Source organism: Pagrus pagrus (assembly GCF_965226575.1).
Source record: "Pagrus pagrus genome assembly, chromosome: 15".
Taxonomy (NCBI): domain Eukaryota; kingdom Metazoa; phylum Chordata; class Actinopteri; order Spariformes; family Sparidae; genus Pagrus; species Pagrus pagrus.
In genome coordinates, this window is record NC_140199.1 from 29715027 (window position 1) to 29742596 (window position 27570).

Genomic DNA, 27570 nt, shown 5'->3' on the forward strand with positions numbered 1-27570 from the left:
AAACAAACAAACAAGCATGCAAAAGGAAATTATCGAAGCCGGCAAAATTATCAAGCTCATTTTAATATATCGTACGATTACTTGATTTATTGATTATCGTGACAGGCCTACACACAGTCACACACAAAGTCACACACACACACAGTCACACAGAGACACTCACACACTCACACACACACACACCTGGGACCGAGTAGCATTGCTATCATTTGCGCCACCCCCGATGCCAGCAATCTGAGGACAAGATCTAATGGAAATAGCCAGGGGTTCCAAAGCGAGCGCGAAGAGCAAAGGGGAGAGGCTGCATCCCTGTCTGGTTCTGCGATGCAATAAGAAAGGAGGAGATCTGTCGTGGTTAGTCAAGACCGTAGACTTGGGGCAAGCATACAGCATTTTTAAAAGAGTCATGAATTTATCGCCAAAACCAAACTTTTTGAGGGTCGCGAACATGTATCTCCATTCAATTTGATCAAAAGCTTGCTTAGCGTCTAATGAAATAAAAGCAGAGACTGATAGATTGGTGAAATACATAATATTTAGTAAACAACGAGTATTGGAGAAGGAGAACCTATCTGGGATAAAGCCAGTTGATCGGGGTGGATTAATGTGCCAGCATGTTTGCTTAATCGGTTAGTCATAACTTTTGCAACAATCTTTTGGTCGCTGTTTAGCAGGCTTAAAGGGCGATAAGACGCAACATTAGTGCTGTCCCTTTCTTTTTTCAGGAGAAGGCAAATGTGAGCATCATACAGTATATACTGTTAGGAAAAAATCCATCTTTCACAGAGCAATTTATCATCCGAAGAAGAAGAGGGGCAATTACACCTATGTTTTTTATATAATTATATTCCAAAGCCATCAGGGGCACAAGCTTTACCGTTGGGAAAGGAGCGAATGGACGTTTTTTATTTCCTCTAGTGTGAAATCAGAATCCAATTCTAGCTTCTAATCATCGAGGTCTTAGATTTGGAGGTATACAACTGACTGAAAAGGTCAAAAAATCTGTCGTTAATCAGTTTAGGATCAGTTATCAATTGTCCAGTGGGAGAAGAAATTTTATGTATTGCCCCGTCAGCCTGTACACCTTTTAACTGTCTAGCAAGTAATTTGTCAGGCTTATCTCCTAGCTCGAAGTGCTTTTGCTTAAGTTTACGGATATAGGTTCCAACCTGTTCTCCCAGCATCTGATTATACTCGTATTTTATCTTCAGGATGGCGCTTGGTCTTCATCATTTGTATTGCGATAAGTGTCCTCCAACGCCCCCAACTCAGCCTCAATAACTGCAAGACGCCTCAGCCTGGACTTTTTAGTGGACGATTGATATGAGATGATGTGACCCCGCAGTACCACCTTAAACGACTCCCATAAAACTGAATCAGAGACTGCCCCATCATCGTTAGTGAGCAGAAAATCTGAAATCTTAGCCGAAATATAATCATTAAATGCTTTGTCTGAATTTAGGGAGGGATTGAATTTCCAATTGTATCGTGTCTGGAGGTTAAAATTAATTTGGAATGAAAGAGGAGCATGATTGGACACTAAAATACTATGATATGTTGAACTGAGCATGTGCAAGGTTAGTTTAGAGTCTACTAGGAAGTGGTCAATTCTGGTGAAGGTACCATGTACGGGAGAGAAGAAAGAATATTGTCTCTCAAGGGGGTGCTGAAGCCTCCAAATATCGACCAAATCAAACAAATTCACCAAATCATTGAGAACTGGCACAGATTTCAACGATGGGGTGGCTTTGTTGGAAGACCTATCCAACTGAGGGTCGAAATAGCAGTTAAAGTCGCCCCCGATGATTATGTTATGAGTATTAGTACTAGTATTCTGCAACAAGATTAAAAACTTTACAGAAAAAATCAGGACAATCAAAATTGGGGGCATAGATGTTTAAAAGAGCTAATGGGATGGAATTGATTGCACCAGTGACGAGGACATATCTCCCACCTGAATCTGTTGTTATGGAGTTTAATACAAACGGGATAGTTTTGCAGACAAGGATGGCAACCCCCCTCGCCTTAGAAGAGAAAGGGGATTGGTACACTTGCACACACATAACGATCTCAAACGTCTCTGCTCTGTAGGTTGAATGTGGGTCTCCTGCAGAAAAATTATGTTAGACGACAAGGACTTTAAATGTGAGAATACCTTTCCCCTCTTAAATGCCTTGCCAAGACCTCTACAATTCCAAGGGGTAAAAGTAATAGGACTCAATCCCGGCTTGGCCAAATGACTATCCTGCATTTAGAAAACCAAAGAACAGAAAATAAAGGCTGACATGACAAACTTGACAAGAAACTGGCAGTATACACACAAAAAACAAAAAACACCAAAACATACCAAAAGCCGCAATGAGAACTAGGCGGCACTACCCTCTATCCGTCGTGGAGGCTGCCGGGTAACAGAGACGGCTAAACCGTACAGCAATAAGCTGGCCATTACTAACAGCAGCGTGAGCACCTCCAAAATAAAGATTAACAAACAGTAAGGTGCACCTACAGGAACATAATAATAGCAAACAATTGCTAAAGCCTAAACTGGAAATGTTTGGAGGAGTGGCATTTAGGTGGGTCCCTTATAGAAAAGAAAGATAAATGAAAATCGCACCAGGGTAAACAAGGCTGGCCTGAACACTTTAAGTAATGAGTTAAAAAATCCTGGTGGGGTATCAATACCATGAGAAACAAACAAATACAGCAAGTATCATATCTCACTCCCGGCTGAAAATTATAACACTGAGAATTCAACACTTGGACATTAAGAATGACAAAATGCTAAATCACAACATCAGTAGCGACTAGGATGATACCTCAGCCGTGTAGTCGGGGAATATCGAGACCCTCTCACCGTGGTACTGTAGCAGGGGCTTGTTGGCGGCTGAGCCGGAGGATACTGACCAGGTCGCTGTCGTTGTGGACTTGTGATGATCCGTGGTCGCTCATTAGCGAGTGGCTTGGGTCTCAGTTGACATTGCATATACCCACTTCTAAATCCCATCTGATGCGTATCTTCGATACATTGTTCGAGGGAACTATAGGTAACTGCATACTTGTGGACGCAACCGTCTAATTGCAGCCTCATATTTAGCCAAGAGCTATTTAGAGACGAGTGCTCATGTAAAGAACAGGGTGATATTTGAAAGAGGTTACTATTTGAATTAGTGTTACTAGCTGAAACATAAGTGAGTGAACAAATTGAAATTTCTATTGGGGGAAAAAAAATGATCTTCTTTTGTCATATCTTTGGCAGATTAGATGCTTCACAGCGGGTGGAGCCATTTTGCGCATGTGTGGTAGAATCCAGTCTGTCATCTGGTGTTTAGCTGTGGTGCTAATAAAGGGGATTGTGACCTGTTGTTTCCCCAGTAAATACTCTACACTAATGAGCTGTTGAAGTCTCTCTTGACCACCCGGCTGCTGCTTCTCTTTAGTTATACTTCTCCTCTGGAGCCACCCTTTGCTACGAGAGTGTCTCTGGGCGAGAGAGAGCAGACAGGCTGGATGTCTGAAGGACAGGTGCACCTCCACAAGTAGCCCATGGGCAAACACTGGCTTGCTTGGTGTGTTTGGCCTGTCTGCTCTCTCTAGCCCAGAGACCAGGGCTCTACAGTGCAAGCATTTCGCTTGCATTTGCCCCTAAAAAAATGTATGTGCTAACCGGGAAAATGATTTTGGCGCACAGTGTGCGAGCAAAGGTCACAAGTTACCAGCCCTTTTCACACAGAGACACTGCATTATCGCTGCAGTGGCAGTTCACCAATACTCCGCCGTTGTTTGTTCACACAGAACCAAGCAGCTCCGGCGTAAAAGACGAACCAGAGTGTACTTCACACAGCAAGCCGGCGCCGCGGCTCCAAAAGATGCGTGACGGTACACGTCATGAAGATGACGTCTGTGTTTTTTTCAACGTTTCCCCCAGTGTCCACCTGTTAATCTAAACATGTACCTGCTGACTGTTTATAATCATATGGATGCTGTTATAATGTGTTGTGGTTGAGATCCTGACCCACCAAACATCCTGGAAGTTGACAAAGTTATGTTTTTCTCTAAATTACATAATTACATAATTGCCATCAGTCAACAGGACGCTGTCTGACTATTTCACTCGCGGGGAGGGAGGCTGTTTTCTGGGGGGAAAGTTCACTGAGGTCTCGGTCGGGAGGGCTGACAGTCGCTGTGATTTTTTTCACCGCGACAAACAGTTGGCGAGTTAAAGTTTTTTGACGGGGACAGACGCTGTTTTTCGGGCAGAAATGTGATGAAGAGTCGGTTGGACAGAGGCTTTTCCTCATATAAGTTGCCAAAGAGACGACCAGTTACTACGTTACAGTTGTTTGGTCATGTGACGTGGCTTTGTGGGACATTTCTCTATATTTTGTTGAGTGATGGACCTGTTTAGTTATCAGACAGTGAACACCAAAACCATTGTTTTGCAAATACTGCAGGGGCCAGAAGCTGAAAAAAATTGTTTTGTGTTGCCTGAAATGAAAAAATGAAATCAAACACTGTAAATTTAGAAAATTGTTTTGTGCTGCCTGAAATGAAAAAAAAAAAAAAAGAAATCAAACACTGTAAAAACACTGTAAATTGAAATTTTGTTTGTGCCGCCTATTTAAGTGTGAGGTGTTAAGCATTGATAAATAAATATTTTTTGTGCTCCCGTATATTTTACTTTAGGAGCACATGTGCTCGTTGGGAAAAATGTCAGCGTAGAGCCAGAGACACAGCTGTGAGCTGAAGGAGGGGTGTGTTTAAAGTGGAAAGTACAACTGGCATTCCGCTCATCACTGCCAGCAACACGGACACGCCAGCGCACATGTATTAATGCTCATTACTGCTTAGACCACTTGCATAGGTTACAGCGTCGGCTCTGCGTCAGGCCTACCTGCAACCATAAATCAGCCATTAGCTGAAAAATCAATCGGAGTGATATCTCACACCGATGGGCGCTGTAACTGATTTGACATGCTCATTCTGCTGAAAAGCCGCCGACTAGTGCCAATTGTGCGGGACACACAGAATGAACTGGGGCCACAGATGCTCACCGATGGCTGGACTTTGGCCAATGGCTGACTGACTGGTGTGTCACCATTTTTTAATGTGCACAATAGGGGTGTCAACATCTACACGTGTAAACGGGTACACGGATAATAAATCATAACCGTTTAGAAAAATCAATAACCGTGTACACGTCATTGTTCCTCCTCCTCGTTTATTTCTCACCAATATATAGGCCTATATATATATATATATATATATATATATATATATATAGTATTTTTAGGGGTGATAATGTTGCCTGAAAGCTTCAGATAATAACATTAACTAACTATACAATTAAATGTTCCCACTAGTGCAGTAATCAGCATACATAATAGATGCATAGGGCGCAATGTTATGTTGATATATAAAAAAACCCGTGGCCACAGCCATTTGTGTTTTTCAGACCAGGAGACCACTTAAAGGCAAGACAGCTGCTGTGTAGAATAGGCTGCGGAGGACTTGAGAAGAGCGCGGAGCTCATCATCTTCTCCATGCGCAAATGTCGTCCTGCTGAAAACAAAAACTGTTAATAGCTTGTTATTTTAGCCTTTATTGTTACGTGTTGTTGTACACATTATATTGTTGGTTGGTGTTCTGTGTCGGCTTTTTACGACCTGATCACATATCCTCGCGTCTAAAGAGGAGGGGAAAACGTTTTTTTTCCGACAGTTTTAGTGAATAATTGTGAGATTCCCCCTCTACTTTTTTAGCTTTGTGGATATAAAGATGAAGTTTTTTCCTCTCACTTCAGCATACTTTGGCTTCTTTTTTAGTTTCTTTCTATCGCCAATTCCAGACTACTTTTACTATGAGACGTATATTAAAATTCAGATGCAGCTCCCGTTGCGAAAGAGGGATGCAGTACAAGTTTAAAAACAAATTGTACAACTGTGAGAAATAGTTAAAACAATGATTAAAAGGTTAAACCTTTTTCAGCTTTCACTCACGTTTTCTTGTCTGTCAAAATGATAGATGAGTTTATTTTCAACTCATTTTACTTTCTGTCATAAGTAGGCCTAAGCCTTAAAATGTTAAATGAAGCTCTATGATTTATCTGTTATGTTGGCTTTAATTTTGTACCTATTTGAAATAGGTCTACAAGAATAACGTTGAATAAACGTTTTTGTCTGATAACTACTTGAATGGCTTTGATTTAATGGGATTAGGAGGCGGTTGAATGGAGACAGAAGCCTCTAGTGGTTATGTAGCGCAACTGCGATAGAAAGAGATCATAAATCCCTGACGTGTAACCGGGTACACGTCGGTTAGAAGCCCCGTGTACACGTGTAGAAAAAATTTTAAACGTTGACACCCCTAGTGCACAACCTGTAACTACAATCTGAAAATGAGCTAAGCAAGAGATAAAATGTTCATCAAAGACTAATAACACATCAAAATAACAAATGCAGTCTACTATCTGATTGAGCTTATTTTTTTACAAGGTATGTGATCCAAATATTGGAGGTCCTGATTCAAACTGTGAAGTTGATAATGTTAAATTTATGACAAACCAGACAACAGCCAAAATTTTGGCAAAAGCAGCAATCAGCAAGGGGGTAAAATGAGAAGCTGCCGCCTGAACTTTTTCATAAACGGCTCTTTGGAGATATAAAAGATTATGAACTGAAATATTTGTGTTTTTTAAATTGAGATGGCCTGGTTGGGTGTAGATATTGTTTGTGTTTCTTTTCATGTTCTCTGCAGTTTTTTGTATCCTGTTGTCTGGACAATATGTGCAGATTCATCTCCTGCTGTCGCTCCCTGTGTTCTAAGCCTTTTCTGCTCCACTGCCAATAGATGTGCATGTGTTAAAGATGGCTTCTGTTTTGCGGTGAGCCGGCCTCATCCGAGGTGCTCTCCTGGGGGCAAAGGTTTACCCTCGCCTCCCCTCTCTCTCTCTTTGCTGGGGTCATTTGGAGAGGTAATCCACACATGGCTGGATACTCTCACTACAGCTCCAAGCAGAATGAAGGAGCTTCAGCATGGTAAAGGTAGAAAGGATTAGGCTCATGTTGAATCGTAATGGGCTCATTTCACAAACCTCTTTTTTTTTTCTTTTTCTTTTTTTTTTTTTTACCAATTAAGCCGGACTCGAGTTGGACTTGTAGGCATTCTTAAATCAGGACTTGTACCCAGCAAACCCAGCCCTTAGATGGCAGCATGCACGCTTGGGTGAGCCCCTTTAATCCTGTGTTTTTCTTTTTTTCTTTTGGTCAATGTCAGGCAGAGGTTAACCTGGTTATAGAATGATTGCCTCACCACGGCTGCAGACGTCGTTATTTATTTCACTCCTCTCCACAAGCCCCGGAGATTGAGTTGAAGTAGAGAGCCCATATTTAGACTTTATATAAGAAGATTGGTGGTGGCCACCGACAGACGGCTCCAGTCAGCCCTGTGTTCACCGATGGCCAGCCGGATCAATACAACACAATTGAGTTTTCCAATCTGTGGTCTTTGTGAACGCAGCCATAGCACTTACAGGGTGATCGCATCTGATGAAGTCTTCATCAGGGTCTATTGACAGATTCATTTGAGGACTCTCCTTCCACCCTTACTACACTGTAAAGTAATGGGACACAAAAACCCTCTTTAAAAAGTTTTCTGGCAGCTGATGGACACATCGAACCAACAGAGCTATCTCACTCTCTGAAGAGAACGCTGGTTTTAATTTTGCCTAATTTGTAAATTTCTGTTTTTATTTCATCTGTCATGGGGAAAGTTAAAATAAACTGTGCAGTTGTTTCCAAATTTATACTCTCTGTCACCCTTCACCCTTTAAACCAAAACTACTCCAAACTTTCAGATTTAACAACAACTGAAATAAAACACCAGATGAAAAAATATTCATTAAAGCAGAAAGCAAGAGATTTGCTTTTGAAAGTGAGGCCTAAAAGTGAACTGGCGGCTGATAAAGGGACTGTGTAAATTTTCAAATTATTTCATATTTGATTTCTAAACAAGCCGCAGGGGTATTGGATATCACACACTAATGCACAGCGGTCACATGTGTGCACTTTTGGAAATTGGTTGGACACTCTCCTCGTTGCTTTTGATGTCCAAGTTGTTTTTTCTCGTCTGGAGTGGAGCTGCACTTAAGAAAGCCATAATCCTCACGGTATTGCTGTGGCAAGCACTCCTTTGGCACGACATTTCACAGCAGCGTTCGTGACTCCACTAATTTTCTCTCTTGTTGTTTTACCTGTTTTGTATTTTTGCTTTCCCCTCTTGACCCCCTTTCTCTCCGAATTCTCCAGAGAAAGAGCGAGATTATTAAAGTCGGGGGGGATTGGCCAAAGGTGGTTTCCCAGAGTGGAATGCCCAGCAAAGCTCCCTTCCTTGTGAACTGATTACAGAGGAAGATCTGCTGCATCTTGCACTGCAGCTGGATTCAATAAACTGTAGGATTCAATTGGTGTGGCGTTTTGACACTAATGCCGATGATTATGGTTTTCTTCTGATAGCTGATATTATACTGAGGTCAATTATTAAATGGATCTTTTCTTTAAAAAAATGAAAAATAAAATAAATCAAAATTATTATTTTAAAATGATTAAAATCATTATTATGAATTTTTGAAAAAGGGCAAAATTTCACGACCCCTGAGCACAAAATATTGTACCCTTTTTCTCATCATTCTATCATGTCTATGTCAGAGTTTTTTAAAATGCAGTTGAAATCAACTTCTTCTTTTAACAAGAGTCTACATCCACACCAGCAACTCGACTGTACAATAGTGCTAATGTCAGCATGCTCCCGATGACAATGTTAACATGCTCATGGTTAGCAGGTATGATGCTGACCATGGTTTCCATCTTAGTTTAGTGTGTTTGCATGCTCAGTTTTACACTTTTTCACAAAAATTTTAACACTTATCAAAAATATCCCTTTCACACTGTAAAAACCCAAGGACACTCACTAACATCTTGCTTTTGTGTTTAATGTGAATGGACACAATTAGCATTCAGTCCCGCATCAAATGACTCTGCTGTAGTCACAGGTATTTATTGGCTCCAGCTCTGGTCGACTGCAATGGAACGCAACACTCAGGTTGACACGGGCGCTGGCTTGTTCCTTTTCCATCGGTCTCTGTTAAAGCAGCGGTTCAGTCAGCACTGAGTGTGAAAGAGAGACTAAACTAAAAGATACTTTAAGAACAGTAACCAACATTACATTGTGAGTGACTTCTATGTCACGAGCCTAGTCAGCTGCCTGATCGGTACTGAGGATGTGCATCTCTCAACAGAGATAAAAAAGGACGGGAGAAGACAAAGGGCATGTCTAATTCAGAATATTATCCAGACTTTTAAAAAAAAGTTCAACATCTATTTCCATCAACCTTAACTACACTTTTATGTGGTTGGCATGTGTATGCAGATTTTTTAGGGTAAACTTGCTTAAAATAGGCAAATGACTCCTTTACTGTTGCCAGTGGATCAGTTTGCCTCTCTGTTTTTTTCCACATTAGAGGTATATGACCAGGTGCTTTCTACTGTTCCCTGGTTTATCGTTTTTTTTGTTTTTTTTTTAAAGTTGATGGAAATAGTATCCATTTGCTGATATCTGGTCATAAACCAACGTATTGGGCAAATTGAGTTTTTGATGAATAATAAAATAAATAAAGTATCACCAACATCACTACAGTTTATTTTGTGGAAAGCATGAATGTCTGGACCACATTTTAAGCGATCCATAGTTGCTGAGACTATGAAATGTCAACCTCATTGTGGCGTCAGATAAAAAATCAGGGGTCACTAAAGTCAGTGGGGTTTCTGGCGGTTGATAATGATAATAACCATGGCAGGTTTGCCACTTCCCAGTGAGCAAAAAGTGGTCTAGATCACATCTTCTAGACGTCATTTATGGACATCCAAGATGTCTAAAAGACTTCCTCTTGGGAGCCAGAATAAAATAATAATAATAATAAAATAAAATGTATTATTATTAGTATTATTATTATTATTATTAGAATGAAAGTTTTTTATACGTCTTTTCTGGATGTTGTATAGACGTTTATATGTTGCTTATCGACTAATTCTGGCTGTCAGTGGACGTCCAGATCATAGCCAGTATGAACGTCTATTCTCAACTAATTCTGGATGTCAGTGGATGTCTAGATTATGGCCTGACTGGATGTCTTTTCTCAACGTCATTTATCGACTAATTCTGGCTGTCAGTGGACGTCCAGATCATGGCCTGGCCCGACGGACATGATATCAACCTGTTTTGGACGTCCACAGACGTTGCCTGCTCAGTTGGTTGGTATTTGTAATTTTTGGTCCAATAGACCTTTCAGTTGAGACAGAAGTAGATATAAGCTTCTACTTTTTAGCTGGAGGCTGTCAGATTTAGCAGCTTGAATTGACCACTGGCAGATTTTATCAGCTGTAGCCAGGGTCCAAAATTAACATCTGCCAAGCTCTAAATGTTGGTAGATTTTCTGTTGGTGAGGAAAAATGTAGGCTATCACTACATTGTCATCTGTATCCAAATAGTCATGTATAAAACATAGTGTTTTCTTTTTTTCTCTATCGTGTTTTGGTGTCTTTTATAGACGCGCTGCTTCTGTCCTCTGCTGTCTGTGTGAGAGTTTGACATAGAACACACACGCATACACTAGTGATGTAACAAAACAAGAGTTGATTTGTCATCTATATGCTTGGCAGATTAATTCCAAAATTTACTCATCATAGTGTGAAATACATTTTTACTGTGGCTGTTACTGTGTAATGCAATGATTCCCTCAGTCTTGATGCAGAGTTGCAGCGTAAACATAGACAAGACAGATGCATTTTCTGTTTAACTCTGAAGCCTCAGGGATTGGCAAGAGCAAATGATTTAAAAGGTGTCACTTTCACCACCACTGAGTGAAATCCCGTAGGCATTTTCAGTGATGTAACTGGCAAAAAGCAAAAGCTTGTCATCATAGAAAAAGACCTTAAGATGGTGATGTTAACTGCAACTTTGGCAATAAAAAAAACAGCTCTGCTTGCTCACTGTCATAGGTTCAGTCTCTGTGTCATAGACGCCCTCAGTAGCCCCATCCTCACTACCCTTTGAGTGCGGGGATCCTGTGCCAATTCTCCGCAACCTCCTCTGTGTGAAAGTTTCAGATGCGGTGGAATTTCACTGTGGCTCTGATGCGCCTCCAGAGGTAGTATCAGAGGCGCAGCAGAGGCAAACCAAACCTGTGTGAATGGATAAGCCGGCGGTGCAGAGCGGGGGTGTGTCGATCTGATGGTGTTCACAGTCTTCAACCCACAAAGCAACGTTACAGGACCAAACAACAGTAACGTAGTAACTGGTAGTGTCTTTGGCAACTTATATGAGGAAAAAAATACCACAGTTATACGTGGAAAAGTGTCTGTCATCCTGTCTGTCCTACCGACTCTTCGTCACATTTCTGCCCAAAAAACAGCCTCTGTCCCCGGCAAAAAACTTTAACTCACCAATTGTTTGTCTCCTTCCACTATTGTGTTGTTGTAGTTACTGTCTTGAAAAAAATCAGTGACGGTCAGCCCTCCCGACTGAGACTTCAGTGAACTTTCCCCAGAAAACAGCATCCCTCCCCACGAGTGAGAGAGTCAGACAGCGTCCTGTTTACTGATGGAGATTATGTAATAATGTAATTTAGAGTGAAAAATGTAACTTTGTCACTTTCCAGGATGCATGATGGGTCAGGATCTCAATCACAACACATTATAACAGCATCATATGATTATAAACAGTCAGTGGGTACATGTTTAGATTAACAGGAGGACGCCGGGGGAAACACGTTAAAAAAAACACACAGAGGTCAACATCATGATGTGTACCGTCACGCCTTCTTTGGGTCCACAGCGCCGGCTTTCTTTGTGAATTACTCACTGTTGTGTCTTTACACTGGAGCTGTTTGGTTGTGTGTGAACAAACAACGGCGGAGAATTGGCGAACCGCCGCTGCCGCGATAATGCGGAGTCTCTGTGTGAAAAGGGCTAGTGTTGATAGGCAGTTACTCGTTCCATACATCCAGTCAGATGTGATCAGCTGTTGGCGGGACATTAATGCTGTATTCCAGATGCATGGGACGCCACCCGCCCGAGTTGCAAAGTGGGAAATCTCACAGCTGTCTCGTGACATTTCACCGAGGCACGCCCCCTTTAGCTGTGAGATTTCCCACTCTGCAACTCGGGCGGGTGGTGTCCCATCCATCTGGAATGCAGCATAAGCAAGACTACAGAGTGGTGACTACAGACAGAGCGAGGCGGCTATATCAGAGCCAACACTGCAGATTTAAAAATGGATTTAACCCCAAAGGGGGTGACCCCACTATTTTAAATAACTACAGGCCCATCTCAAAACTATCTGTCCTGGCAAAGGTTTTGGAATCCTTTGTTAGTGATCAACTAAAGGATTTTTTAAATGTTTTATCTGACTTTCAATCTGGTTTTAGAAAAATGCATAGCATAACAACAGCAGCTCTTAAAGTGATCTTTAAATGATTTTATTGAATCTATGGATAACAAGCAGCATTGTGCAGCCCTCTTTATTGATCTTTCTAAGGCATTTGACACAGTGGACTACTTTGTGCACTGACTATCTAAAGCTGGACTGTCTCAAAAAACTGTTAGTTGGTTTGTTAATTATCTTACAGACAGGACACAGTGTGTGCGGGCGGAGGGCTGCACCTCTAGCTCTCTCATTGTAAGTAAAGGTGTACCCCAGGTGTCAGTCCTGGGGCCACTCCTATTCATTTTGTACATCAATGACATTGATCAAAATGTGTCAAATGTGAAATCTCACTTTTATGCTGATGATACTGTACTCTACAGTTCAGCACCCACCCCAGAAGGGGCCCTCTCCCAGTTGCAACTTGCTTTTAACATGGTTCAAGAACATTTGTATGATTTAAAACTTGTTTTAAATGCTGACAAAACTAAAGTCATGCTGTTCTCTAATACAAAATCAAAACCACAAAATCTGCCCTCAATCCTCTCTTCTCAGGGTTTGAAAATTGAGTGCGTTTCCAATTACAGATATCTTGGGATATTAATTGATGAATCCCTCTCTTTCGCAAATCATAATCAGCAGCTGGTAAAAAGATTGAAACTGAAACTGGGTTTTTATTTTAGGATAAAATCCTGCCTTTCTTTTAAATCAAAAAAGAGACTGGTTGCTGCCACTTTTATGTCTGTTCTGGACTATGGTGATGTTGTATATAAGCCTCGTCTCAAAGCTTACATGCTCTTGACACTGTATCATGGAGCTCTGAGGTTCATCACTGGTTTTAAAGCGCCTACTCATCACTGTACACTGTATGAACGGGTTGTATGGTCCTCCTTATCAATACGTAGACTGAGACACCTGCATATTCTCACTTACAAGGCAATCTTAGGTTTACTTCCTTCTTACCTTTTGTCCTACATTAACCGAAGTAATGCTGGGACTTAAAATCTTCGGTCTCAGGATTTGTTCTTGTTGTCTGTCCCAAAAGTCAGAACTGAACTGGGAGAGACAGCATTTAGGTTTGCTGCTCCCTCTGCCTGGAACATGTTACAGAAAACTTTGAAACAAAATGAGTTGGTCTCATTGAACACTTTTAAGGGGAAATTGGATGACCTGGAGGCTGAAACATCTAGCTGTAGATGTTTGGCCTGAGACTTTTATTATTTTAGAAGTGTTTCTAATGTTTGTGTCCACCTTGTGTTTGTGTGTATGTATGACTATGCTGCTGCCTGTCTTGGCCAGGACACTCTTGTAAAAGAGATTTTTAATCTCAATGAGCCTTCTGGTTAAATAAAGGTTAAATAGAACCCTGATCTGACATCAGCTACTCACTAAACTATCACTTGCTGCTGGTGTGCTGCTAGTGGTGAGGAGTCTGATGAGGATTGATGAGGAAGCTTTACAAAACCTTTACATTTGCTTTAATGTTTGATTCTTGTGTTAATGTGAATGCAAATACTTCAATAGAAATTTGAGATCTACACTTCTTGATTTGTTATGAGGCTTGAATTGATAAACCGTTGATCGATATATTAAAATAATTTTGCTCCAACTTTTGCTCTGGCCTCTTTAAGTTTTTTTTCAACATAATACCTTCTTATATGTTCTTAGGAAATGCACTAAAACTAAAATGTGACACATGAAGTTAATTAATTATTTTGGACTTTTTTTATTATGTTGGCCATCTACCCCTCCCCTGTGTCTGAGTCAAACGCTAATGTTGGACACTGGCACGCAACAACTCCTAAAATCACAAGTTGTCGTTTTTACATTTCTGTACAAAAGGGTGTTAAAAAAACAAGATGCTTGGTATAAATGATTCATCTTTCAAGGTGATGGTAGCTCAGTCTTTGTGCTTGACCCATCTCTATATTAAAAATGCTCCATAAATAGTTTATTATCTTGAGGTAAGAGAGCGAGTAAACATATTTCCCAAAATGTTGAACTCTTCTCTAAGCTCCCTCCTTTCATCTCTGTCCTCCATCTCTGTCCACTCTCATACATCCCTCTTTTCTTTCTTCTTCCAATCTCTCTCCCTCTCTGGAATAGAGGTTCAGCCTCCTGTGACGTTAATTCCTCACTGATCTGGCCCCCTCAGGGTATCAGTGCTGTTTGCACAGACCTTCATGCAGAGTGCATGGGGAGAGTACATTAAACTCTATGCAACACTGTTGACCACTCTGTTCTGTCTTATTTGTATGTGCAGCATGTCTAAGGCTAAAGCCTTCACAGAGGAACCCCACATGGTATGGCATTGCCATGAGTTGTAGAGATACAGCATTAGACAGTCAAGATATTTGCACATAAAACTGTCCTGATTTTAGTTGTAGGTCTATAGGTCTATAAGAGAATTACAGTATATGACCTTTTGGTCTAACTGTTACCTTTGTACTGACAGAAAGGTTTGTAAAGAGAGCAAAAGTCATGTTGACACATTCTGGCTAGCCTCCGTTCCTTTAGCTTCCATAACTCTATGCAATCTCTCATGGACCCACTCATGGTCTCTTTTGTCTAGCAGTGATGTTTAACCAATGAAAGTTTTGGGAGAATTGGTTTGTTACAGGCTGCTGAAAATCTTAAATGTTGAATAAACGATGACTTTCAAATCTTTTTTTTTCAGTTAGTTGTGTAATTACAGATGTCAGATGTCAAAGGGTTTGATTACTTCTGGAACAGGCATTTTATAACATTTTAAAAACTTTTTTTCATGTTTCCTTGAATTGTACTCATGATCTGGTCAAAAGGTCTCCACCCACTTTTAGTCCTAAAAATTACTTTAGAGAACTTAAATGTTCCTTCTGTTGTATCATTTTTTCTGCGACTCCATGTTGATGTGTTAAAGCACATGAACAAAAAACAAACTGGTGTGCGGCTGCAGATTTTTTAAAATGGTGGCTGAAAGTAATAGACCAATGAGTATAGTGCAGCAAAACCCCTAAAGTTCTTGAAGTTTCAGAAGTACAACCCCCTCTGACTATTTGGAGGTAAAATGATATCTTAGTCTGATGTTCAAATTTGATATGATATATTAATTATTAATACTAACCTGCAAATAAGTACATAAAAATGAGCACAGTCAGATTTCCATAATCTCACAGTGTGTGCTTACAGGACTGACTATTGTGTGTGTGTGTGTGTGTGTTTGTGTCTCCTCCTTCAGAGCTGTCAGATGTTGAACCCAACATTTTTCTTAGGCCCTTTCTGGAAGTGGTCCGTTCTGAAGACACCACTGGGCCAATCACAGGCCTCGCTCTTACCTCTGTCAACAAGTTCCTTTCCTATGGCCTCATAGGTAAGATATCTTGACATTCTCAATATGTAATATGACTTTTTTTCCCTCTTTAGGTGATAGTTTTGCTAGTCCACCAACATCCACCGTATGTTTTCAAAAGCGCATGGCCCCACATTGTTTTTAGAGGTGGATTACTTGATGCATACTAAACCTGGCAGTATCAGTTTGACCATCATCCTCATGCATATGTCTCCGACAATACCAGTGAAAAGCTTGAGAACACTTTGAACACATGAAGTGGTGGTTCCATGTGAAAATAGAACATGAAAAAATTTTAATGGTTCAGGTCCACGAACCTGGGGCATTACAGAGACAATTTCACTGCCTGTCCTACCTTTACCTAAATCAAAAGATGGGAAAAAACCTGTCTTCCTATTACAGAGGTAATTCCTCATCTCATGGCTGTACTTTATCTTAATAAGAGGAGAACTGCCATGCCTGCAGGGCTCTTATGGAGCCACGACAGTGACAGTGAATTGTGCCATTAAAAATAAAATTTGTCTGGAAAAGTTTAAAAAAAAAAGCCTGAACTGATACAATAACATTGGCATTGATATAAATATATATTGGTACAAATTACATAGAAAAATAAAACACAGATATTAACAGTTCTTTAATTATATTTAGATATTTTCTTGGGGTGGATTTTGATGCGTTTTTCAGTGAGAATCTGTAGAATTTTTTCTTCATGTCTGTCTTTTTGTAGTAACTGGATTGTTTACAATGTCAGTATTTTTCCAGTGTCACAGGTTTTCAGTTTCAATTTTCTGTCACTGTTTTGGCATGCAGTGGAGGTGTCTGAGCGGAGGGGCAAGGACAGTGCGATTTGCATAGCAGCATACTAGTGAGGAACCGTCACTCATGTGGACCCCAGGTCTGCTCTGACCCTAGAATACATACCGAGCATACAGCAGACTTAACATACCTCGGTGTGGAAGTTTCAGGTGAAATCGGGGAAGCTGTGTGCTTGTGTCAGAACTCTGTTAGTTCCGTAACTGCAAAAGTCAGTCCGAGGAGTTATCGTCATTAGCAGATGTATATGATTGATTGATTGATTGATTGATTGATTGATAGATAGATATTTTGATTGTATTTAGCTAGCTTTATTAATCCCCGAGGGGAAATTAGGTTATCATAGCAGCAGGTTCAAAGTAAAAATACAATCAGAATACAAGGGCAAATATAGAAACAATAAGACACAATAAAGTACTATATTCAATATACAAAAAACTATAAAATGCTATATGCAATAAAATGCTTAAGCAGTTATAAACTACAATAAAATACTGAGGTAGATAAAATAAAATACTGAGGTAAATAAAATAAAATACTGAGGTATCGAAGAGAAAAAGGTAAATGGAACATAAGGTGCAAGAGGATAAGGTGCAGTATTTACGGTAATAATAATTTAAAGAGCATTATTGTGTGTTTTGGAGTGAGCGTTATTATAGAGTCTGATGGCACTAGGTAGGAATGATTTCCTGTGCCGTTCCTTTAGGCAGTGGGGTTGAATGAGTCTGTTGCTGAAGCTGCTCTTAAGCTTGTCCAGACTTTTGTGGAGGGGGTGAGAGACATTGTCCATGATTACCAGCAGTTTTACCAGCATCCTGTCCTCCACCACCTCCTCCAGGGTGACAAGCTTAGAGCCAACAACAGACTCTGCCTTCTTGATGAGTTTATTCATTCTGTTAGCGTCCTTCGTTTTGATGTCCGCACCCCAGGACACCACAGCCAAGAAGATGGTGCTCGCTACAACAGACTGATAGAACATAGCCTCTTCAGGAAGTAAAGCTGGCTCAGACCCTTTTTGTAGACTACCTCCGTGTTTTTAGACCACTCCAGTTTATTGTCCAGCACACACCCAAGTATCTGTATGATTCCCAGGTATTTGTTTGACTGACATTGTAAAAAATCCTGTTACTGAAAAAAGGGAAAGAAGATTGTCTTTGAAAAACAAATCAAAACCCCCAAAAATGATCAGTGCAGAATATTTGTTTCAGTGCCAATACAACTTTTTCAGATACAAATGTTTCAATGCCAATGTTTCCTTTGTTAGTTCAGGCTTTGTTTTCAATGTCAAATTAGATTTTTGATGCCAAAATTGACTGTTCTGGCTCCATAGGCTCTACGCTAACACTAATGTCTCTTAGCCATTTTCTCCTCAGTTAGGTGCTTTTTATAGCCATCCACAAGCTTCTGGTCGTCCTCTGGCTATTGACAGAATCAGTGAAGTTCAACTAAATTTGTTGGCTTCCTGACACAGACTGGGTTCTTCAGCACAGTCCACATGTTCTCTATGGGGTTCAAGTCAGGCTTTTGGGAAGACCATTCCAAAACCTCAATTCTAGCCTGATTCAGCCATTCCTTTACCACTTTAGATGTGTGTTTGGGATCATTGTCCTATTGGAACACCCAACTGCACCCAAGACCCAATCTTCTGCTGATGATTTTAGGTTTTCCGGAAGAATTTGGAGATAAACCTTCATTAATCATGTGGATGCCACTTGACACACACCACCCACCCAAAGACCGTTACAGGTCAGGTACACCCCCTCATAACAATGGCTGTCCCTGATGGCTTGATCCTGTGGTGTCCGGCACCAGGGTGTTGGCGGTGGATCCTTTGGGTCCTGTTTGTTGCAAGGTGGGGCCTCTGTGGATCATACTTGTTGTTGTAGGATTTGGGGAATTTGGAGGTAAGGATGACACCTTGAGGTTCCTTGGGCTGTTCCTAAGCAGTCTTGTGGAGTGGCAGGGCACAATGTCCTGCTGGCGGGGCACTGCCATCTGGGAGTGCCGTTGTAAAGAGGGGTGTACTTGACCTGCAGCTGTGAGTGTTCATGCCAAACGACATCCACATGAATGCCACGACCCAAGGTTTACCAGCAGACCGTTGCATTGTAACAAGAGGATCAATGGACACACACGCGCACGCACACACACACGCACGCACACACACACGCACACTATGGCGGTAGAATCGTGTCATATTGCGTGCGCACCTATCAACTGAATGTGTCACATGCGCGTGCTTTGACACCTGTGCAGCAAGCAGCGTCTGACGTGTAATGTAGTTTCCTCATTGACTTATAATGGTCCCCCGTTCACGCGCACGTTCACGTGTGATGACTGCTGCACGCCAGTAATCACACGACGCATAGTGACTACGCATAACATTCATGCATTTTTGCAAACGCATGCATTAACGCTCGCATAAAGATAATTGAACTTTTTTGTCACGCGCTCACACGTACGCCGAAATGACATGCGCAAACTATGTCACGCGTAACAAGAAGCTGCGTGCGTATGAAGCCGCATGTGCACGTCTGTCTGTCACTGTTTGACAAATGTTGTTACGTGTTCACACACACGTGCGGTCTCAGATTCTGATGCGCGACCGGAAGTTTATCTGCACCGTGCGCACCACTCCGTGTACATGAACGCCTCGCGTAGTTGTTCTGTGTTCCATTTTCATCCAGTAGATGGTGCAATCGATCAAATACGAGATACAGACATATAGGCTTTTGCATGACATGATTCATTTGTTCAGTGAAGACAGAGAAAGAGTTCTGTTGCTGTTTCTTTTACTTTGCTTTCTCACATAAGACACAAAATCAATGACAAACATTTGTAAGTTAACCACGCCCCCCGCAGGTAATCAGTTCATTGAGGACTGCTGGGACCGCTGGAGAGGTGCGTTGGGTTTGTGCACCTGAATAGCTGCAACACACTCCCGGCCGATGAGAGTCTAATTGTATATATATTATTAGATGTAGCCTAATTGGGAAAACACGGACAGAAACCTAGTAACCTTGATACTGTTTTTTTTTTTTTTTTGTTAGTTGTGCACGTTCCCGTGACGGGCATGCAGTTCTTAGCAGGCAGGCACTTCTCGGCATAACAAGTCTGAAGCCTAATTTTGTATTTACTTCAATATCAGCCATTTTTAAAGAAAATATTTGACTGAATAAATTATGGTAAAGCTCACTAGGCAAGACAAGTGTATTTGTATAGTACATTTCAACAACAAGGCAATTCAGAATGCATTACATAAAATATACAGCAAGTAAAAGCAATAGGCATCATAAAAAAGACACATTAATGTAACTACAATTAAGTATATGGGATAGGAGACAGATATAAAAACTAAACAAGGCAGATAAAACAAAATAAAAGTTACAGTGCAGTGTGAGAAGAAGGCTCAGATTTGATTTAATCAAAGGCAGCAGCAAACAGAAAAGTCTTCATCCCTGATTTAAGGAAACTGAGTTGCAGCAGACCTACGGTTTTCAGGGAGCTTGTTCCAATGTGGAACATAAAAACGAAATGCTGCTTCTCCGTGTTTAGTTTTGACAGAGAGCAGATCCGTCCCAAATGACCTGAGAGGTCTGGATGGTTCATAATGTACCAGCAGATCAGAAATGTATTTTGGCCCTAAGCCGTTCAGTGCCTTATAAACAGTCAACTGCACCTTAAAATCACTTCTTTGACAGACAGGGAGACAGTCCAAAGATCTGATGACTGGAGTGACATGATCCACCCTCCTGGTCCCACTGAGGACTCGAGCAGCAGCATTTTTTTAATGTATATATATATATATATATATATATATATATATATATATATATAATCTATATATATTCTTCTCCTTCTTCTTCTTCTTCTTCTTTTGAAAGTCTGGCAGGCAGTGTATGGCTCACTGCTGCCTCCCCTGGTTGACTACAATTCAATAAAATGAAAAGGCCAACTACGTGAGGCGTTCATGTACGCGGACTGGTGCGCGCGATGCAGATCAACTTCCGGTTGCGTAGCATCAGAAACTGCGGCCGCACATGTGTGTGAACACGTAACATCATTTGTCACAGTGACAGACAGACGTGCACACGCTGCTTCATACGTATGCAGCTTCTTTTTACGCCTGAAATACAATCTGCACGTAACAATGCACGCACACACGCACGCATAACAAAGTAATCATGCATGCACACACACGTTGCTGCGCGTCTCTCTGGTTGTTTTGACAACGATTTACCGTCACACACACACACACACACACACACACACACACACACACACACACACACACACACACTATTCAAAATTAGCTAGGGATATCGTTATATGAGTGCATATTTTGTCCAGCAATATATTTGTTGCTTCAGTGGTTTTACTTATTGAGAGTCATGTGTATCTGAATTCCACTTCAGCTCAGTTGTGGGGTTATAACTCGAATCAGTGGTCAAACTCAAAACTCACACAAATATAATGGAAGTTGTTATTGAGCAAAAGTGTTTGTTTGGGGTAATGTTGGTCGATGTCTGCCGAATTGGCATACGACGATGTCTACAGTGAAACATTGTGATGGATGATGACATCGTTGTTTACGAGTTTGAGGCAGCGTGTCCCCTCAGTGTTGTCCGAAGGCAGCAGTTGCGTATTAGCTCACCACTGTAGCCACCGCTGTTTCCCACCATTGCTCTGACATGAATTTTCAACTGTCTCACCCTGCAGAGGAAACTATCTCCTGTTACCACAGACATACATCTAGGCCTGGGCGATAAACCGAAAATTTACCGATACCGAAATTTACGACGATAACCGACGTCATTTTGCCCATGTCGGTATATTCGGTGTTTAAAAAAAAAAATCGTATTATGTCTTGTTTGGCTGTGTGTAGGTAGGCTACCAGTATGTTCATGTGTAACTGTTGCCAAAATGCAACCTCGGCTTATTTTGTGAATTAACACAAGTCAAACCTTTGTGTAAAAGCATAATTACAACGAAAAAGCCACTTTTAAGATTCACCGTAGTTTCGTTTCCAGGTCAAACTCATTTACAATGGAGGTGCACGGGTCAACTTTTCTGTAGCATCAAAATCGCTATTTTTAAAACACTAAGAAGACTCGACACAACATGAAACTTTGCTCGTAGTATCACCAGGGTCTCTACACCTGAACACGAGCATTGAGAACATTGTTTGTGGACACAACATTTGCTAAAAAGAAGGTTTTTGAACAACTCACGTTAGCAGTAGCAGTAGCAGTCCTGCCAGTCGCGATGCGTCGATCCCCGAGTGCGGTGTAACATGAAGGAGAAAGCTCCATGTTACATCGGGGATCGACGCATCGCAACTGGCAGGACGGCTAAGCAAACGTGAGTTGTTCAAAAACCTTCTTTTTAGCAAACGTTGTGTACACAAACGATGTTCTCAATGCTCGTGTTCATGTGTAGAGACCCTGGTGATGCTACGAGCAGAGTTTCATGTTGTGTCGAGTCTTCCTAGTGTTTTAAAAATAGCGATTTCGATGCTACAAAAAAGTTGCCCCTGCACCTCCATTGTAAATGAGTTTGACCTGGAAACGAAACTGAAACTTAAAAGTGGCTTTTTCAGTTCTGGAGGAAACATTGTTACATGCCTCAGATCCTGCCTGAAGCCTGAAATGGTAAACATGCTAGTGTTTCTTAGCAAGAACCTGGAGTAAACACTAGTGTGTAGAGTAGAGTGATCACATGCAACCATGAGTCAGATTCACATCTACAACACTAGTCTGAGTAAACAGTTGTACTTATCATTCATTTATCGTTATCGAGGTGAGTTGCTCAATATATCGTGATATTGATTTGAGGCCATATCGCCCAGCCCTACATACATCCCTCTGCCAGGTTTAAAAGTGGCCTCGTCTCTGCACCACATGTCCATGACTTAGCTTTGTTCAGCCTCATAAGCATAAAACAACGTTGGCCGACTAGCCAAGGAAGCTAAGCTAAGAAAACTCTGTGTAACAACGGCATGACTGAGAGAAACAGCGGCCCGCAGGAAAAAACAAACACTGCTGCAACAAATTTAACCGAGTGTCCTAGGTTCTCCTAACTGAGCTTTTTTAATAATAAAATGATAAATGGGACATGGAGACGTAATGTTAGTGCACTGAGCAGCAACATACTTCTTTTCCCCATACATTTCTGGGACCAGTTGAAATATTGCATCTATGCCCGTGACCCTCCACCATGTAACCTCAAGGAAGTCAGAGTTGCTGTCGTTGCAGATCGCCATACCGCAAAACAATATTAGACTTCTAGTGAGGAGTATGAGGCAAAGATGTCAGGCTGTCTATGATGCACGTGGTGGGAATACCCGTTTTTGATTTTGTGCTACGTGTGCGGTATGTGTCCAGAGTTGAACACTACAAAATAAAAATTCAGATATTAACAATCAAGTGAAACACTAAAATATCCCAATATCCTAACTAATTTTGAGTAGTGTAAATACATGCCAATATATTGGTTATTGGAAATAATTATTGTGTTGGTCTTGAGAAGCAGCGGCATTTATTGATTGACTCACTTAACCTATACTAAACATTTATTGCCTGATTGACAACTTACTGCTAACTTTTTCCTTACCTCTGCTCACGATTTTCCTGTCCAACATTATTCTGATTTACAACATTATCAGTAATCATCAAAATATTCTAAAAACTTTCAAATAAAAACAAAAATTGCACTAAAACATACTGAAATCATCTGACTGTCTGCATCAATAAAGGATAATTAAATGGTGGTAACTTCATTTCCCTGTCGTTTTTTTGGTTTGGAATCTGTACTATTTACACATGTCCACATTAACTTGTTTTTGTGGGGGGCACCATTTGCAAGGTATGTCACATCTCTAAGATAAAATCTTATATTGTGCCATCCCGAATATTGATGTCTTCAGCTATTTGAATTTGTCATCTTCACCTTTTTTCCAGGTATTTTATTCAGATACAGATTACATGTTGATACTAGGTGGGAGTATATTATCATGTATCACTGGGCGTAACATACTAGAGTGCCACCGATCTGTGGCCCAAGTTGTGGCCATGGAAATTTAATATTGTCAATATTGTTGCAGCAGTAAGTTGAAATCAGCTCAGAAAGCCTAAGTATCATATTGACAGTTTTTTTCATTTGGAAGCTATGTTTTGGCCATTGCTGTTGCTGATTGTCAGGTCAATCAAGGAATGTCAGGAATGGTCTCTTCTCATCATGGATGCAGAAGCTGAATGTGTACAGCCAGGACTGCCTGTCCTCATTAGCCTCATCATAGAAATATGGCTCAGTGTCTGCCAGATGGTTTTGTTAAGTGTGAAATGAGCATGCATCACCAGATGTTAGTCTAAATAGCAGGGATTGAGTCAATGTTACATTGCTGTCAAAACAGCTGTAGTCACTGCTGAACTAAATAAGAGCCAGGCTTACAGGAACATTGCACACTGTGAAGAAGCTACTTACAGGATTGACCTTACATTTCTGGGTCTTTTAAGTAGTTTGTAGTTTTCCTTTCACTATGTTTAACCACCATTGAGTCCAGTTCTGCTCCGAGGTTTCTGCCTGTTAAAAGGCATTTTTTTCTCGCCACTGTCACCAAGTGCTTGCTCATGGGGGAAATGTTGGGTCTCTGTAAATAAATTAATCAAGGAGTATGGTCTAGACCTGATCAATCTGGAAAGTGTCATGAGATGACTTTTGTTGTGAATTGGTGCTATACAAATAAAGATTGATTGATTGATTGATTGATTTAATCAAAACAAATTGTGTTGGGCTTCGAGATCTGGTTCCAAATTAGGACCAGTTTCAAAACTCTGATTACAAAATGTGGATTCAGCTCATCTGTTCCCGAATAAATTTCACTGGTGCTAGTTTCAAATAAACAGCTCACTGCAAACACCTACTGTGTTATCCACTAGCAGTGTTGGGGCAGCTACTTTGCAAGCGTAGCTTGTAAAACTACATGTAGTTCAGCCTGGCAGTAGTTTGAACAAACTACATTTCTACCCCTGGAGAAATGTAGTTTGTAAAACTACTGCTAAAAAAAGTAGCTTTAGCAAGTACTTATACCACTTATACTCATTTGACTCGGCGTTAAATAAATCAACATATGGTGTATATGAAACAAAATATAATTCAAATGCCAGCAGAAATATGCATCGCAAATCAAGTTTTATTTTTTAAAGAACAAAAGCTGACATTTTTGGTCAACATCACAGGAACTTCAGAGGCACTAACACTTAGGCACTAGAACTAGATGCCAGGGCAGAATCGCTTGTTGACACGACACATGAGCAGTCTCTCAAAGTTTTTATCAGACAGCCAGTTCCGTTTGGCACTAAAAACATCTTTACCAACACTAAAAAGCCATCTATATCCAACATGTACATGCTCAAATATGGCCATGGTTGGGCTGGCGCGTTCAGGGGCGCATCGGGGGTAGCGGGAGGGTTGTCCATGACGTGCTTGTGACATATGAGCACTGCCTTCCTTGGCATAAAGACCCACCCACTCTGTGAAGCATTTGAGTGCTGCCAGGGCAAGCCAATCAGAGGCAGCGTTGGCTTAGCATGTCATGACATGTTTCATGCCTTTTTTCAAAGAAAAATAAAATAAAATGTATGTTATGTAGGTCTTTATTTTATAAAAAAAATATGAGAAATTTCAACCCTCTATTGCATGAAATATTACTTAGGCATGGTAAAAAATGTTCTGCATGTTTTTATTACTTAAAATTGTCTAAATAACAGATATATAAAAAAAATATCTTACATTTGCACAACTCTGTAAGCATCATCTTCTTCTTCATCATCTGTTACTCTTAGCATTGTGTGCAAAATCAAAGAGATTTGAAAAGAAAAACAAAACATATGTAAAAGAAAATATGCATTGGTTGTAATGTCCTTGCACACTAAAATGAAATATTCTTCTGTTAATAATTAAAAGAAGTATAAATGTGCTCAACTCAAGACAAGTGAATTACATGCTAAGCTGTAATGCCATTATTGCATGGAACAAAAAAATTCTCTCATATTAAACAAAAAACAAAACAAATACCAGATCAGTAACTTTCAAGTAGGAAATGCTGTAAATAGCAGTGAATACAACAGTTCTATTTGTTTCTGTTCATTTTAAGGAAAGCACTTCGCTCCAATGTGACCCTTCCTCTGTTGCGCCGTCCTCTTGTGGGGTCACCTGTGATGCTAAATACCCTCTCTGCAAAAGCTTGAGAAGCTGGCATAGCCAACAAGTCTAACACAAAAGGTTTTAAACTGTGATAAAAACTGTCACTCTTTTCCAGCCAGAAGTCTGTTCCTGTGTCCTCAGTGATGGGATGTGAAAGTTCTTCCTTGTACTTGATGATCTGCTGCATGATGATGGTTGTGGAGGTTTTCTGTTTAGGCCTTGTGGTGCGGCATTTTGAGAGAAACCTAAACACCGGCTGCTTTGAGAATGGCGCTGCTTCTGGTTCCTCAATAACCTCTTCTTCTGCATCATCTTCAGACTGGTCTTCCTGTTTTGTGTGTGGGAAAGTGCATTTGACCACATAGTCTTCTGCCTGTTTCAGCAGTTCCTGGATATTTCCATCAGCCACATCAACATTAACAAGGATTTCATAGACAGTTGGGTTGACAAGGCAGGCAGCTGCTGCAAGTGGTGAGAACTTTTCATCGGTTGAATCCAAGAGTCAAGCAAAATGCTGGGTCTTTTTTGATCACTCTCTGCGAGAGTGGCGAGGTCTCTGTACCGAGTGTTCTGTGCAAAGTCAGTTAGGTGGCTCAGCAGATCAAAGAGGGCAGGAACCACTAGGGACATAGATTTGGTGTCACTCCGAAGGGTTTTAGTGTGTTCCACAAAAGGCAGCAGTTGGTCATGCCATGATGAAAGCTTTTGCCACTCACTAGTAAGCAAACTGTCCCATCCCATGTCGTTTGTAATTTCACAGACTGCATCTTTGACTGTGAGGAGTCGTGTGACCATGTTGAATGTGCTTGACCAGCGTGTGGGGCAGTCATTTGCAACAATAACACCACACTGGTCCAATAACCTCTGTGTTGCAACTGAGGACTTGTGAAAGAGCTTCACCACAGACCTTGCTTTATCGAGGACTCTTTTGACAGTTGTCTCTTTCTGCAACATGTGGACCACAAGTTGTATGGCATGCACCACACACGGTGTCCGGTCCATTTCCATGTTGACATGATACTAGCAAGAAGAAAGGACAACCAAATAAGTCTAAACCTAATAAAGTGGCTGGTGTGTGTCTGTATACAGGTCTTGGGGAATACTGCATGTAATCTGATAAACTGCCTCTAGTAATGTCACTCACTAGCCCTTTTCACACAGAGACGCCGCATTATCGCGGCAGCGGCGGTTCGCCAATTCTTCGCCGTTGTTTGTTCACACAGAGCCAAGCAGCTCCAGTGTAAAGACACACCAGTGTGTAATTCACACAGCAAGCCGGTGCTGTGGCTCCAAAGAGGCATGACGGTACACGTCATGATGATGACGTCTGTGTTTTTTTCAAGGTGTTTCCCCCGGTGTCCTCCTGTTAATCTAAACATGAACCCACTGACTGTTTATATGCTGTTATAATGTGTTGTGATTGAGATCCTGACCCAACATGCATCCTGGAAAGTGACAAAGTTACGTTTTTCACTCTAAATTACATAATTACATAATCTCCATCAGTAAACGGGATGCTGTCTGACTCTTTCTCTCACGGGGAGGGATGCTGTTTTCTGGGGGGAAAGTTCACTGAAGTCTCGGTCGGGAGGGCTGACCGTCACTGTGATTTTTTTCACCGCGACAAACAGTTGGTGAGTCAACAGTTGGGTCATTTCTCTTTTATTTGATGAGTGAAGGATCTGTTTAGTTATCAGACTGTCAGATCGACACACCCCCGCTCCATGCCGTCGGCTTATCCATTTACACTG

The 27570-nt window shown here is 41.0% G+C and overlaps 1 protein-coding gene across 3 annotated transcripts in view; it reads left to right on the forward strand.

Annotated features, from left to right (window-relative positions):
• The window catches only part of gbf1 (golgi brefeldin A resistant guanine nucleotide exchange factor 1), a 156823-nt gene that overhangs the window by 67948 nt on the left and 61305 nt on the right, over nt 1–27570 (forward strand). For all 3 annotated transcript variants that reach the window (XM_084375308.1, XM_084375309.1, XM_084375310.1), the window contains one exon: nt 15692–15823. In XM_084375308.1, coding sequence (XP_084231434.1) covers nt 15692–15823 — 132 coding nt within the window. The remainder of the gene's footprint in view (nt 1–15691; nt 15824–27570) is intronic.